This window comes from Ursus maritimus, unplaced genomic scaffold (genome assembly GCF_017311325.1).
Source record: "Ursus maritimus isolate PB19 unplaced genomic scaffold, ASM1731132v1 scaffold_16, whole genome shotgun sequence".
In the NCBI taxonomy this organism is placed as follows: domain Eukaryota; kingdom Metazoa; phylum Chordata; class Mammalia; order Carnivora; family Ursidae; genus Ursus; species Ursus maritimus.
The window spans coordinates 3753245-3769520 of record NW_024424008.1 but is presented as its reverse complement, the minus strand read 5'-3'; the positions used below and the strand labels follow the sequence as shown (position 1 = coordinate 3769520).

Genomic DNA, 16276 nt, shown 5'->3' with positions numbered 1-16276 from the left:
CATAACGCCGGGATCACGCCCTGAGCCGAAGGCAGACGCTTAACCGCTGTGCCACCCAGGCGCCCCTCCTTATCCATTTCATACCTTGAGGTCATTTCACCTGTATCACATCCCCACCAGAAAATTCCCCATCCAGCTCATCCCTGCCCCCAGACCTGAAGTGCATTTGCTTTGCCAGAGCCCAGTCCATGCCAAACCTCAGAGCCTTTTGTCTATGTTTCTAGTCCCCATGGCCTGAAACTGCTGCTAAACGACACTTAACGAAGCCAACTGGTTTCCATACAAATGTATGCCATCTAATTACAGCTGATCTTCCAGTACCGCCGCACCCCTGCATTCATCGCTGGTCATCGGTTCCTTTTAGAGATTGCTCCAAACCTTTCCCATGCTTCTCCAGCCATAAGCCCCACCATTTCTCCCTCTTCTCCTCAAATAACCTCTCCTGTTTAGTGAAAAGATATTTAAAAATAATCTGATCATTCGTTGAATTTACATCTTTTCTATTTCAAAGTTTCCCAGAATCATCTCTCATTCAAATCTCTTACATCCGTGTCTTAGAGCAAGCAAGCCCACAACTCATGTTGGGTTCTTTCCCCTTTAAGAATCACGCTGAAGCCCAGTAAGTTTCCAGGTTGCACATAAAAAGCGTATGTTCAGGGAGCAACGATTCTAGAGCTTGCCCTGGAATTGCCCCATCTGACCCACCTTCCTGTTGCTGACTCTGTCTCGTTCTCTACACTTCGTTGCATCCCCACACAGCTTGACGTCCAGGCTTTCAAGTTACCTCCCCAGTCAGTCAGTAGCGTTTGGCTGGGATCTCCGAATTCTGGTCCGGTTTCTCCCTCCGAAGGACGCCTACTCACCTGGTCCTAGGCTCTCCCTCACCTCTGTCCTGCCTGTGAGGAAGTTCCCACCCGCTCTGCGCCACACTAGGGTAGGACCATTAATCATCCACTCTGACAGGCATTTAATCTCTTTCACCATCAGCTCCCATTCCTCAGGCTATAAACATGATCAAATTTCTGACATTCGAAAGAACTTCCCCTCTTGACCTTGCCTTCCCCTGAAGCAACCGCCATCAACTCTCTTCTGCTCTCGCAAGGCAAACGCATGCTCTGTGTGCTGGTATGAATGTGCTCTTTCTTCATCCCCGCCCTCACCCCTTCACAGCCAAGCTCTAAAAGAATAATGTACCCTTGCTGCCTCTTCTTCCTCACTTTCCCGTCACTTCTCCACCAGACGTCTGCATGCCTGCAACCCAGCTTCTGCCTTCACCAGGTGGGGCACCGAAATAGTTCTGGTTCTAGGGACCAGTGTCCTAACTTTCAGATGCGACCTGTACTTCTCAGCTTTCAACCACATACCCTTCATCCACTGATCAGTCTAGATACTACTTTCCACCTCATCCTTGCGGTTTTCCTGATCTTTCTTTTTCTCCTCCGTCTCCTTTGCTAGCTGCTTTTACTCAGCCTGTGCCTTAAGAGAAAGGTTGTTGGCTCCCTAGCTCTCACGCTGAAGCCTGGGGTCCTCTCTGGATCCAGCCTTTCTGTCTGGGGCACCAAGGCAAGGCTCGGTCCCCACTCAGATCCACACGGTGGATCCGGCTGGGAACCTCTTGGAATCGTGCAGCTACAGTAATGCAGGGAGAGGTGAGGTGTGGGGAGGCAGGGGCTGGAGATAAGGGGGACAGGTTTCACCAGCTGCATGCTCTCCCAACTGTTTTAAGGTTGCCTATGGAGAGCACAAAGGAAGAGGAGGGGCGGTATGTGAGGCAGGTGACTTTGTACTATGAAGCATCATAAAACTAGGTCATGAAACTTTAAGAAAAAACCCCCAATGAACAAAATTATCACTCACCCCTCTCGCTTCACCACTACCAGTAACCTCCTCCAGAAGGGCAAATCCATCTCCTTTCCTGGAGATGGAAAAAAAACTTACATCTCCGAGAGAACCGTCATTTCCTTTTTCCAAAGCTCAGTTTGAGACTGGAGCTGATAAAAAGAAGTGGCCTTTCCATTTGTTCTCTCCTTAAGGGGCCACATCTTGAAGCAATTACTTCCATCTTTAAGTGTGGAACACGACCCAGGGAGTTACTGACCAATGACAGAGGACTGGAGCCAGACTGGCAATCTGAAACCAGAAGGAAAGATTGGGGCCATGGAAAGACATGAAAAGAAAAATGCATCCCTTTGCCCTTTGAAGTAAGAGGCCTAGGCCATGCCAGAAAGCTGCTTTCGTGAGTAACACCGCAGAGAGGTGCCTGTAGTCAACCTGGGTTCGAGTCCAGACTCAGTCCCCACTAATGAAACCATCTCTCTGAGCCTCAGAACCCTCATCCTGTGAACAGAGGGTAAAGCACCCACTTCACGCGGTGGTACGGAGATGCGACATCAAAGATCAACTTGAAAAAAGCAGTTATTTCTGCCTCAGAAATCTCCCAGGGGGAGGGTTAGGGGATAACTAGCAAATCCCTGTTTTGCTCACTCGTGACTCAAGTGTCTTACCTCCTGAGACAGACTTGTGCTCCCACAGGACCGCGTACAGAGCTCTGTTTAATATTCTTTGTGAGACAGAAATCTCTCCTTAGAGGCGTTCTGGGAAATTTACCAGCCAGGTGCTGACGACACGTGGAGTTCACATGCCTGGACCCACTGTCCTTCACTCAACTCGAGGGCCCCGAATCCCCATGCTCAATGTCTTCAAACTGGTGATCTGTGACATAGTTCTGTTTTAACGAAACGGAAATAACCATCCTCCAGCCCTAAGAGGTGGGCAATGTAGAGCGCACATGGTCATCCGCCTTCTCCACACATAAGAACACAGGTTTGACGATTCTCCCACATCGACGGTAAGAGGTGAGTCTATGGAAAGTCATGGGAACTGACTGCAAATTCCTGAAATCTGTCTCTCCACACCTCACCTAAAAGGGCAGCCAAAACAAGGAGGCTGCCTAACACCTAGGGCTCCAGGTCAGGTGGGAGGACTGAAATCGAGGCTGGTGTCCTTTAACGTTACCCCAAAGCAGGGGTGTGTCCTCACAAGGAGGTTTCATCCTTTCTTCCCCCCCATGTGGCTCCCCTAGCCTGTCTTCTTTTTGACAGTGCTCATCTTTGCTGCTCTTGACACTGATTACATCTGTAAACGGCTAGTCTCTGGACGGCGCTCCATTTCACTGCCAGCTCTGTGTAAAGTCCATTAACCACTAAGTAGCATCAGCTTCTTCCTTGAAGTCATCATCCTCTGGAGAAAGGTCAGAGGCCGAGGAGCGTGGTGGGAAGGACTCCAATGGACTCTAGAGGCCACTTCAGAAAAGCCACCAGGGACCTCAGTGCATCCACAGGCCACGGAGAACCCGCCCTATGACATAGAGTTTGTTGCCAGTCTGAGCTAGGTATGACAAGGAGGCCGCTGCTCCATGTCTGAGTTCCTGGGGTGCTAATACTGGAGAGCCCAGAGCACAGCCCTCAGAGACACTGCTAGGCAATGTCTTGACCTGCTCAGGAAACAGAAGGCGAAGGTCAGCCCCGAGGCCCAGACTACCCAGACCTGGGAAAACGAACCCAGGCTGTGGCCTCAGGAAGACCCATTTATAGATTTTCTGGAAAATGACTCTTTCTAATGGAGAAGGTTCCCTGGGAAATCCACACCTGTTCAGTGAGTCCGAGACCATACCTGAGTAGGTGCTTCCAGAGGCAGTCCCCAAAGATGCTCACAGCTGCCCCCTTGCCGCCCTGAATCTTGCAGAGGGCTTCAGACAAAGATTTTTGCCCTCAAATGGGTCCATCGTCTATGTGCTGCTCGTGTGGACCAGCGCGTGCTGATGCTATTTGGTCCTGCTTTGCCTGTCTAACCCCAAGGTCTTCATGCTCCCTCATTCTGGAGACCAGATGGATTAATGCATAGAAAAAAACAGATGGGGATCGAGAGATCAGCATTCAGCAGGGGCAGGTGGAGGGGTGTGAGGCTCATGAGTTGGGTGAGGCGCTAACTCCCGCCCGTCTTCGGCTCCTGGAAGGAGGCGGGCAGAGCAGCTGTGGGGAGACATGGCTCAGTGGGGTTGCTGGAGCCTATGTAAGTAAGCACAGAGCTGGGGCTATGCTGGTTGCCTTCGGGTTTCCGTAAGTCCTACGAGTGCTCCTGCCGCCAGGGGAGGGGGCAGCGTCTAGAGCAGGGGCTGCAGGTTAGAGGTCTGTGGGCCAGGCCTCACCTGCAGGTAAGCGTGGTGTGGTTTACACAGTCTTCTTTTTTTCCATTTAAATTAGTTGCCAGTATTTTTAAAATAGAAAGACTTATCTTTAAATCTGGATTTCCAGCCTCTTGTGAAAAAATGAGAATATCTAACAGCACTGGGCCTACGTGGACAGTCCGCTCAAGGCAAGCAGCGGCTGCCTCCTGCAGACAAGGCTACTCCGAGCTGGGAGGAGTGCTACCAGGTACAGAGTCCCCAAGGGCGTCAGTGTCAATAGGCAGTTTGGTGAGAAAGGACCTCGTTCAGAGCCCCTCGGGCCTTGGAGCAAGAGGCTGGGCTTGGCTCAGGACAGGAACAGTCTCTGAGGGCGGGCAAAAAGAGGCAATTGTTTGCCTCCCTTCTCTGCCTCAGGGCTGGGAGTCCTCCCTGTTCCTATCACCAGAAGCCAAGAGCCCTGTAGTCCAGGATCTCACCCGCAGACAAGCAAGTCCGTGCCTGCCCCCAGTTCCCAGGACACAGGCGAACGCAGTCCGAGCTCTCCACGGCACCGCCTCAGCACTGTGGGGCAAGAGTTAAGTGCCTTTTCAAACAGCATCAAGCACATCTGAGGAAAGGGTCAGCATGTGCTGACCAGAATGTTCAACCCGGGATTTGGAGTGGGGAACCCAAACATCTCCAGCTCAGGTACCACCAAGCACAGCAGACACACGAGTGGGAGCTGAGACCCAAATGGGTCCTATGACTAGAACCTAGAATGTGCCAAAAGTGAGTATTCCACACTCCCTTCATGTTATCCTTGAAAGATGGAAAGAACACAGGGAAAGTGATGAGCATAACAATAACTTGGTTTAGGGGCGCCTGGGTGGCTCAGATGGTTAAGTGTCCAACTCTTGATTTCAGCTCAGGTCATGATCCCAGTATCCTGGGATCGAGCCCCACGTCCAGCACCTTGCTCAGTGGGGAGTCAACTTCTCCTTCTCCCTCTGCCCCTCCCCTGATTGTGTGCACCTGCGCGCGTGCTCTCTCTCTCAAGTAAATAAATAAAATCTTTAAAAATATATTAACTTGGTTAAGTTCAGGAAGATCTCTAAACCTGAGACGTGACACCTAAGGCCTACTGCACTCCAAATTCTACCAAGCTGCGACATCTACCTCTGTGCCTGGGACCTCACCCGTAACACAAAACAGATTTAAATACACAAGAAATAAAAGGTATCTGGGCTTAAGACTTTTTCAAAAGTCGAAAACCCAGTCTGTGGGCTGATGCCTAGAAGGACAAGACAGCTTGCCCAGCTGCCCAACATCGGACTCCCTGGCCCAGAGAAGCTGACAAGGGGGCAGAGCCTGGAAGAGGAGCCAGGGCAGGCGGTCAGGTGGCTCAGGCACCCCTGCAGCCAACTTTGACCCCTGACTACGGGGTTACCCACCAGGCACTGCCTTCCTGAAACATCAACCCTCTGACATTTTCCTGACACGCTTCCCTTCCACATTCAGATCTTCTTGGTCTTTGGGGTTTCGTAACACTCCATGGCCTTCCTCCCTCATCCCCACCTCAAAGCCACACCTTGTTCAGCCTTGAAAATACAGTCTAGGGGGCTCTCCCATCACTCTGTGTGAAAATGCTTTCCCGCCGTTCAAGATCTTTCCATCAGGCTATTCTCTTTCCTGGTCTTCAAAAGAAAGATTCTGCTTGAAAAAATAAACTCAATTCCTACTGAGACTCAGATTTTCAGGGAGTAGGATGAGCAAGAGAAATGCAGGCAATTTAAATAGAAAAATCAAATGGAGCCAAGAATGTGGTAACTTATTAATCAGAGATGAAAAGAAAGCAAACGAGAGAGCAAACAGCTTCTGAGCTTTGGAACTAGTTTTTTTTTTTTTTTTTTTCTTAAGATACCTGCATAGAAATACTGACTTAAAAAAAAAAAAGTTCTTCAAATGCACTCAAAACTAAGAAATACTTGGGAACCAAAACATTTATCCTAAGACCGAAGGTCAGACTCAAAGCTTGTGTTCATCACCATTCTACCAAGAAACAATTTGAATGCTGATCATGACAATAAAAAATGTTAGAGCTTTGGGGGAAAGACGTAAGCAGTTATCTGACTGAACCCATTTGTGTTCAGGGACTGTCATTCCTTAAATATTAGTGAACACCTCCTCCGTGCCACGCACTACAGCAGAAGTTACAAAGCATAAACCGTGATGACGTTTATGTGTCTATTTCCCAAAATAACTGAAAATGCAAGAAGGACTCAAGGACATTAGGTTGATCATCTTGACAGACCTCACAAAATTTCTTATCAGCTTCTCCACAGACTCTGAAAAGACTGAATCAAAATTCAACACCCCATCCTTTACAATAGGGTAAAACTTGTCAAGAGTAGAATGATTATCACACTTTACCCTAAAAAAAAAAGCTTCTAAGTGAGAGTAAGAAAACTATACAGCAAGATTTAAAAATGGGGAAAACGTCCCTCTGATGGGAAGCGTAACAAGATCAGAGGACTAACTGTATCCACGGAGGGAGCAGCTCTGTAAATTATATGCACGCCTGATACCAACGAGGACCGAAGCCAAACAAGGCACTGAAGAGATTCATTTGAATGGTAGGAGGACAGCTAAATTTTTCATTTCGACAACCATTAAATTACACTGAGATAGTCTTTATGAATTAAACTCTATCAAAGAAGACTACACAGAGTGGGGAGGGCAAGAGTGAGATGGGAAAGAGGCACCAAGAGAAGCCGACTGACTTTCTAACACCCCAGATGCCCTGGAGCTGCTGGCTGGAGAAGAGAAGGGTGACTTTGAACCTGAACCCGGGAGAAAGTGCCACCCGGGAATCTGTCTAACCTGCCCAACAGGTTATTCCTCTCAGGCCAGTCCTTCCTGCCCTCTCCTCCTGCGACTCAGTTCGGCTGGTTTCACCTGCTGTATAAACACCACACACGGAGCAGCCCAGCCCACCTCCAGGCAGGATGGGGAAGTAAGCAGCGAGCGCCGTGACCTGGACACAGAACGTGACTTTAATACACGAGCTGCTTTGGAACCCGCGGGCCCTCGCGAGTGCGCATGCGCCCCCCCCTTTACCTGTTGAAGCATCTCTTCAGCGGCATTGAGTTTCACCTGGTGTCCTTCCAGACACACTTCCAGGTCCCGAATCTTCTCTCCTTGGGCTTCCACTTGGTCTGTGAGGACACTCACCTGTTCCAAGAAATAAAGCAATGGTGGAGGAGCAGAGAAGGCTCACCGGGACCTGTGAAACCACGCTGCCGATCCTTCCAGAGAGATGGCTTTTCTTTTTGGCAGGCGGCGGGTGGGGGGAGCGAGGGTCCTGGATGAGGAAAACTCCAGCTGCCTTCCTACCTTGCCACTGCCTAACTGACGCTGCGGCGTTTCCCTGCCCTGGACGCACTGGAGAGAGAAACACCCCGCGGTCAGGAGCGCTGCCTCTGGGCTGGCCTCCTGCTCCGCAGTCCTCTCTTAGAGCTGGCTCGGGCAGTCGGGACCTCCAGGCATATCTGGGCTGGCTGGCCGGGGCTCCTGCCACCTCGCCTGGAAGAGCAGGCCAAACTCCTGCGAAACTAACCAATGACCTTCCGTCTCTCATCAGGGTGTGAGGACTGCTCACCTATCAGGCGAGGCTTCTGAAGCAATTAAGGAATGTGGGATGTAAAGGGCATGTATTAGCACTGACAAAACTTGGCTCGGGGAAGGTGTTTGTGCCTCACAGGCCAAAACATGACTCCAAGTCATAACACACACCAGCCACACGGCCCATACAGCAGGCGGGGAAGTCCTCTACCTAAAAATCATGGAGAGATCTGTTGGAATTCATAAAAAACCCATTTAGAGAAAGTCATTTAAATTATGCCCTCAATACATACTGAGAAGATTTTCATAGGCTGCTCTCATAGCAAAGTGCCCCCAGATCCTCCTTTTTATTAAAAAGGAGCCTCAGAGCAGGAAGATGAAGAAAGAATGAGTGGCCTCCCCAAACAGAGAAATCAAAATCCTTTAGACACTTCGGGTTTTTAACCAATGGTGGAGTCAAGGCCATTCACATACAGATTATCCCAGTGATTTCTCAGTCTGTAATGGAATGATGGCCGGACGTGAAGGAGTTAGTGTGAATTCACTGCTGAGTGTTTAAATAGACTACCAATCATAAAGCTCCCTTTACAAAAGAAAAAAAAAATCTCAATTAATACCGCTACTTTAAGCTTTCCATTTTTATATTCCCACATGATTAAAGAATGATTGGAACATATTCCTGGAGTTGGTATGTAGTGTGCTAATATTCCACTTAGAGTCCCCAAAACAGGTGCATTCGGTCAATTAGGCCCATCTTAACCCTTTGTGGTGGTGGTTTCAGTCCTCGTGACCCAACACTATCAGCAGTCCTGGCTTTTAGAGCTATCAACCCCGTCTTCAAAAGGGTAGGATGGGGGGGCAGGGAGGGTAGCCTTTCAAAGCTCCCTGGATTCCAGAGTTTCTGTTTGGGAAGGATGTGTGAGGGTTAATCTGATTATGGGGATTAACACATATCCTCTGCCCACCCCTTGGAGCCATGCGCTGGGGGTACCTGGAGGAATAATCCCAGGTCTCCTGCACTCCCTATCCTGCAGCCCGGCTGTGCATAACACTCAGGATACACAGGGCTAAAACGTCCTTACCAACTTGAATACTCACTAGAAGGACCATGGAGAGGCCCAGAAAATTGGGACAAATGTATAAAGATCCTAGAATGTGACCTTTAATTAATAAAAGTAAATATTTTTTAGTCCCTACTACATGCTAGGCATAATTTTAGGCATTGGAGGGAATACAGAAGTGGTAAAAAAAAAAAAAAAAAGAGAGGGGGTGAAAAGCCTTATCTTAAAAAATTACATTCTCATGAAGATAGAAAAGATTTTGGTTTTAGTATATATGGTGCTGCAGTGAGCATGGAAGATTTGGGGTTTGTTTTTAACTTAGTCTGTAAACAAGTATTTTGTTATGTGTGACTTGCCTTGCTCCTCTACGAGGAGACCTAGGAAAACATTCTGGGCCACGTGCTTCAATTAATTCACTCTGCTGAGCTGCCTTGTAAGTTAAGGAAGAGGCTCTCCCGTGTTGAGGGGCTAACTAGCTCCGTGGGGCCACCACAAAACAGAGTGATCACCTAAGAGCGGCTCCCAAAGTCTGTTCACAAGCTCCTGGGATAGAAACCACTAGGATCCACTTCTGACTTCTGCGAGAAGCAGCTTCCCAATTGTCCTAGGACTGCTGCAATAAGGATTATTCAAGGATTCAGAATTTTTTTAAAAAACTGTGACTGTCAAAGAGAACATCACCACATAGGACTTCTTTATTAAATTAAATTCCTTTAAAACAGGAATGTTCGTTCAGCCATGAAGGTTCCTGGTTCAAAAGTTTGCGAGATCACCCTGTTTGCTGCAAAATTTTAAACTGGACACTGACTAGTCATGTCATTGGGATAGACTTTCAAATTACACATCCCTGAGGATACATGTGATATCATGTGCTATATAATCCGGCCCTCCTACCTGTCTGAAGGCAGCTCCCTACCAGACTTCTTCACAGTCACAAACTCCAGCCACACAGACCTTTGCTTGCTTCTTCCTCCACACCAGGCACACTCCTCGCTCGGGGTATGTGCTGGACTACCTCCTCTGCCTGGAATGTGCTTCTCCAGGCATCTGAGGGGCGCCCTCCCTCGCTTCCTTCAGGACTCCCCCTCTCATCTCAGGGAGGTCTCCTCTGATGACACAGTCCTTACTTTGCCTCATTTTTCTCCACAGTATTTATCACTGCCAGAAACATTTTACGTACTGGTTTATTGTACACACACGTACACACACACACACACACACACACACACACACACGCTCTGTAAGAACAGGGAGTTAGTTTATTTTCGTCACCATTACAACCCTAGCACCTAAAACCAGTGTCTGCCGAGTTGTGGGCACTCGAATCTTTTTTAATGAACAAATTATGGAGAAAAAAAATCCCCGAAGATGCAAAATTATATAACTGTATGCTTGGTCTGAGCTTAATTTTTTTTTAAAATAGGGTCAGGACAGGGGGGGAAAAAAGTCTAGAAAGAAAGGTCAAATGTTAAACTCCTTTTGACTGGATTTCCAAAGTTCCTAAAATAATCATTTATTACTCTTACATTCATAAAACGAAGTAAAAAGGTAAAGTAGAAGGACAAAAACCAAACATATGGCAGCCTCTTCACTCCAGTGCTCTAAGCTAAAGCCCAGTCTGTGGAGGGTTCCAGAACCCTACCTGCCCGCTCTTCTGTTTCGCTACCAGTCCAGTCTACCACCATTCAAAAGCTTTTTAATGAGCCAGGATTGGAATAGTCATCTTCTTATTCTCCAAATCAACAATCACAGTGTCTGATACATACCAGACAGCGAACAAATGCTCGATTTACGCATCTGAGAGCTAACATAGCCACGGAACCCCATCACAGCGACAAGCCTCACATGAGAAGGCTCAACGCTATGTCTTGCCAAGGAACGTGAGTTTTCAGAACAGAAAATGTTCCTTTGACTATCTTTCTCCATAAAAAGTTTTGGCGTTCCTCTCTGAGAAGCAAGAGAGTCATCGAAGACTCATTAGCCCATGTTACCAGCTGCAGGGCATTTGGCCTTAAAGGGATCAGTCTAGATCCAGCTCCAGATGATTAGGGCCGGATCCAGTTAGCATCCACCCTACGTCCATACCACTCAGGGCTGTTCTATTAGAGACAGGAAGACACATCTTATCTCCCTTACAAGGCTCTGGGCTCCTAAAGGACAGGGCCTCATTCATCAGCCTGGCCACAGAGCTTCCAGTGTATGGAAGAAGTGGCTACTCAGCAGTACAAGATGAATAAGTGAATGCATTCACAGCCCCAAGGCCAAGTCCAGTTAAGCTGTGCCTTCAGTTACTTTCTGCTTTGTTTCAAGAAGAGTCTTTTTAAAAACATACACTTTTGGAACAGAATAAATCCAACAGAAAAAACCTCTTGTGCTTCCCTCCCACTTAGGGTACGTACAGAGTTGGAGTTAACAGGATAAGCTGTTTCCCACGAAAATAGACCCACCTGTAAAATGAGGGACTCCTTATCTCCTTCTAGACGCGCCAAGCGTTCCTGGTACGTCTCATTACTAGCAGCACCTTGGTGATTTACCTGGGACTGAAAGGGGGAAAAACAAAGCACACACTTAAAAGGCTGGAAAAACATCTCACCAACTTCTAAATGAAGTACGCAATTTGTGAGGACAGTTTTGCTGGTTGCATTGCAAAACCACCCACCTAAACAGGAAACCACAGGATTTCGAAACTACTACGAGGAGGACCATTGATAGGTGTGCCCTGAAAGCTGGCCAAACCACCCCCTGGATGACCTCACCCTTGGCCGGGAGGGCCTCGATGGAACTCCAGACCCAGCGATGCTCGACTTGACTGGGCACGTTGGGTCCGCTGTAGGTGGAGGCACAGCCTGCCAGGGGCACCAACAGCAATGAGTCTACTCTTTGAGAGGGCCAGGGAGCTGGGACCACTCACCAGGGAACTCTGTGGGAACCAGTCCCGCACAGATCTCAGTCTCTCCTAACTTTCACATGAGGGTTCTGCAGAGCCAAGGCACCCCTCCCAGCACGGAGGCCCGTCTAGAGCACTGCAGGGAGCTGGAGGCTGGGGGACACCAGCCACAAGGCCCTTCATCCAGTCACACGTCCCTTCCAGGACTGGCCAATCCCTCCCCTCCACTAGGGCTCCAGCAGCCAGGCTGGCATCCCCGTGTGCTTGCTTCTCTCAGCTCTAACACTGCAGGAAAAGGTGGACCATTGGAGACCCCAAGTGACAGTCAGAGGGACCTCAAAGAGCTAACAGGAAACAGAGTATCCAGAAAACGGAAAACAGAGGAGAGGGAGAAGCTGTGAGTTGGCAGATGGGAGGCAGAATTTATAAAATGCCCTGAGCAAGAGACAGGAGGCTGCAGGCACTTTTTGGGTGTGTCTGACCTGGTTGGAGGCAGGGAGGAGGGAGAGAGGTGGCTGCTAATGGCACTGAATTGGCCCAATGCCATCAACACTCCCTTCCTCCATGCTTAATGGAAGGCCGAGACCCAGAAGCCCTGAGTAGGCCATTCAGGGGTTTGGCAGCCCGAAAAAGCAGATCTTATTGCTAAATGGGTAAGTGACACTCACCATAATCTGGGCTGGTCCAGAGGGCTAAATGAGGGAGGGTTATGCGGCAGTATCCTCCATTCCGAAGGCAAGTTACGGCTGTGCAAAGGAGTGGGTCAGAGAGGAACCCAGGCACAGAGGCCCGGAGTGGCTCCCTTCTCCTGAGCCCGTTTCCCACGTTCTGACCTTCAGAATGGGCTTGCCAACACCCCCTCCATGAAGAAGGGGCACCTCCTTCCTTCCTTTGTCCTACCCCTTACCCAGGGCACACCAGGTAAGGGCAGGGGACAGAGCCAGGCCCAGTCCTGGGACAGAAGCAGGGACCGCATTCAAGCCCTGGAGTGTCACTTGTGAGAAAAGCACCTGCCGTTGAAGGTGCGGGCAGCCTGGACGCTGTTTTCCAGGGCAGCTGTGCCAGGCACAGGCTCTAGGCCGGCCAGGCCACAGTGCCCACCGCCACACCACTGCCCTTGGCTCCCAGTCCGCATCTTGTTCATTGTTAGGGAAGCTCCTTCACACCACAGACAAAGGGCCTTCACAATCACAAACGACTTCTTTGTGTGGATGGCAGTTGACTGTTGTGACGTTAATTCTGCTCCTCACATGGTCAAACTCTGGCGAGTATGCAAGGATGTAATTATAACCCATGTTTTCTCCGAACCTCAAAAGACAGGAAAGTAATTGCTACCAGCAGGTCAAGTGCTTCTCTGTGGAATAACTCACACGCTGGTGAGGAAAGGACCCCCGCCCCCACGGGCAGCTGTGCGTGTCTGGCCCCAGGACCACAGTCAGCACGTGTGAGGGGCCGCCCGGCACGGCCAGCTGCCCCTTCTCCGCAGGAGGTTGAGGACAGGCTCCGGCAGGCCAGCGTGCCACCGTGCCTCAGGCCAACCGAGCGCAGTACGCTCCTCACGTTATAGGGCTACCCATACAATCACCCAGAGACGCGGCTATTTTTACCAACCGACCCAAAACCAAGCTGATGTCATAAGTTAACACATAAAATGTGTGCCATAGAGTCTGTGAACAGATGCTAGCCGTGGGTTAAAAAGAAAAAAAATCTGGATCCACTCTAGCAGCCAATGGGAAAAGCAAAACACAGTGAATTACAAGATGCACTGATGAGTCTGGTGAACGAACTCAAACTGACTGCCTAGGAGAAACGACTCTTCCTACAGAACGGAGAAACTTCAAAGTTTTCACAGAGACTCAGGGCAGTGGGGTAAACATCCAACATCCGTGATGCTGTCCTCCCAGGACACAGAGCCCAGCAGAACTCACTGCTTTCTGGGGCTACCCTCTAGGTCAAAGGTTAATGGATCCCATGGGCCAAAGGCAAAAGAAATTCAATGCAGACCAATCCCAAGTGGCCCAAGCACTTACTCCCGCTCAGCACGGCCAGGTGCTGTTGAGAGCACTTTACACGCCTTAACTCTTTTAATGCTTCCCATAATCCTCTGAGAGAAGTACTATTTTGCAGATAAAGGAACCGAGGCACAAAGTGTATGAACGAGGCATAAATGGATGTTTTGCCTAAGTGACTCTGCAGTAAATTAGTATGTTTTCTGTTATGGCTTAATTGAGGAGATCAAGTACAAATTTTGTTTTATATATAGGAATTGTATGAAACTTCACTTAAAGTAAGGGTTGAAAACGCTGAACCTGTGTCCATTAATAAGGGAGTGGCTAAATAAACCCCGGTACATCCACGCTGCGGACCATCTGTGGCATTTCCAACACATCAGGCAGACACTTAGGAACCATCACAATAATAGAAGACATATTGGATAGTGAGAATAGCAAGATCCAAAGAACTGTACAGAGTGATGTTAGAAAACAATACCATAGGGCTCCATGGGCACAAGACACATGCATGAAAATAAATGGACCCAGTGTCTGGAAGGCTACACAGCAACCCTAACAGTGCTCTCTTCTGAGGAAGTGTCTGGGCTATGGAAAGCTGGGGGTGGGAGGTTCGGTCAAGGTGGGCTTTTATTTCAACCATAACCATTTTTGTAAGAAGCTCAAGTATTTTCTTGAATAAATAAAATACATTTTAAAATCTAGAAGCACTGTTTGAGTACCTACAATGATGGCTCCTGGTACTTCTTTCCTCCCACAGCAGCCTTGAAGGACACACCCTCTCCCGCCAGGCACGCTGGTCCATCAGGACAGTATGCTCCTGGCAGGAAGGCACCTCCCTTGCCCCAAATCACTGTTCGAGAGTAACAGCACACTCCCCTCACGTTCAGTCTGCCAAAATCACCACTGTTCGCTAGCAAGCTTCCGAGAGGTGTTAAACAGCAGTGAAACAGAGACAGTGTCCTGAACACAAGTCTGCAGTATCGCCTTCCCATGCTTTTCCTGACACGCTGAGCCAGGTCTTCGCACTAGATAAGATCGATAACCTTGAAAACTGCAATCCCGTAGAAAGGCACAGACCAGGGTAAAACACCATCTCCACTGAGCACAGAGCCAAGAAGAGGATTATTTTAGAATTATCTTGTTGAATGCCAATACTCATCGGCCAAAGGTGAGGAATTTCATTAGGGCAGAAAAGGCAGGTGGTTATGAAAATGTCATTCCGGTTACTCAGAAACATGTTTAAGGAGAGTTGAGACCCAGCTCGGTTTTTGTCCTACTTTAAAAAGAGCTTGTTTGTCCAAGGGTATACCGGTTTCCCTCATTCTAACAGTGAAACTGCAATAGAAGCTCAGATCAGTTTGGAGATTGTCCATCTGGATCCCCGAGTGGCTCAGGTCTGGGAGTCTCTGAAATGCTTGCCCACGTTCTCTAGGAGGTAAATCCATGATAGAGTAGCTGCCCAGCTCTCCGTGCGTGAGGTCAGACTGAGAGACCCATGCTGGAATCGCACCAAGGGAAGACAGGTCGAATTCTGACGGGTGCTACGAGCTGAATTTCTATTCCCCCACACTCCAGCATGGCAGGTGAACTTAAACGAGTTCTACCCTCTTCTACTCCTTCAAGGATGCCCATCCCGGTGAGGAGCAAAAATGACCTCTTGTTTATATTCAACTAACGAGGTGATCCCCAAGGCTAGACCCGTCTAACAGATCACCGACGTGCTAGCTGGGATATACATCTGTTTGATGTTCTCTTCTGTTTTGATGGTTATTTCTACAGATGTGACAGAAGAAAATGGATCTTCTCATTCAAATGTTCTATGGTCAGATCTGCTCCTCAAACTATAACCAAGGTCAGTTACCTGATACATCGTGTGGGGCCAAGGAATCTGTGTATTCTATGGAGGCGGGATGGGAACTACAGATGGGCATTTCCATGTCCTCTTGCATCTTGACCAAAGAATGCCACAGTGGAACATGCTTCCTCTCTCGTACCACAGAACGGAAGAGATGTGGAGGTCTTCTTGCACGTATGTTGTCAATAACCGGGAAACTTCAGCCTAGATTACTGAAGCCAAACCACCTTTGCCTTTCTCAAAGGTTTGCTCTCAAGAGTCTGGGAAATCCATGCTCTAAAGCCCAGAATTCTCGAAGGCATATAGAAGACACAGTCCATAACGGTCAGATCAAGGTCTTCCTGAGGCCTTGACAGTGATGTTTCTGAAAGTCCTCAAGAACAGAAAAAACACAGCACCTTGACTCTTGCAAGGTTAATGGATTTCTAGAAGACCCCAAATGCTACTGCTGCCAGGGCTGAGCAAGCCTAACACACAGCTCCAACAATCAACGGTCTAAGGTGGGGCTACTTTCTAAGCTATTCTTAAGCAGAGAAGAGAGGCTTTAGGATGATGTAGCAGCCATGCAGGGTGTTCTGTGGTTGGGGTCATAGAGCTGATTGTGAGAGTTAATCAGCCTTAGTGATTAGGAGAGCAGGGAGGGGGTGGAGAGAGAACTGTGTGTGTCCAGGAAGG

The 16276-nt window shown here is 48.8% G+C and overlaps 1 protein-coding gene across 7 annotated transcripts in view; it reads right to left on the bottom strand.

Moving 5' to 3' along the window:
- Positions 1-16276, bottom strand: part of PPFIBP2 (PPFIA binding protein 2) — a 141115-nt gene that overhangs the window by 50720 nt on the left and 74119 nt on the right. For all 7 annotated transcript variants that reach the window (XM_008683817.2, XM_008683819.2, XM_040630741.1 and 4 more), the window contains 2 exons: positions 11295-11387; positions 7283-7396 (listed from right to left, as the gene is read on the bottom strand). In XM_008683817.2, coding sequence (XP_008682039.2) covers positions 7283-7396; positions 11295-11387 — 207 coding nt within the window. The remainder of the gene's footprint in view (positions 1-7282; positions 7397-11294; positions 11388-16276) is intronic.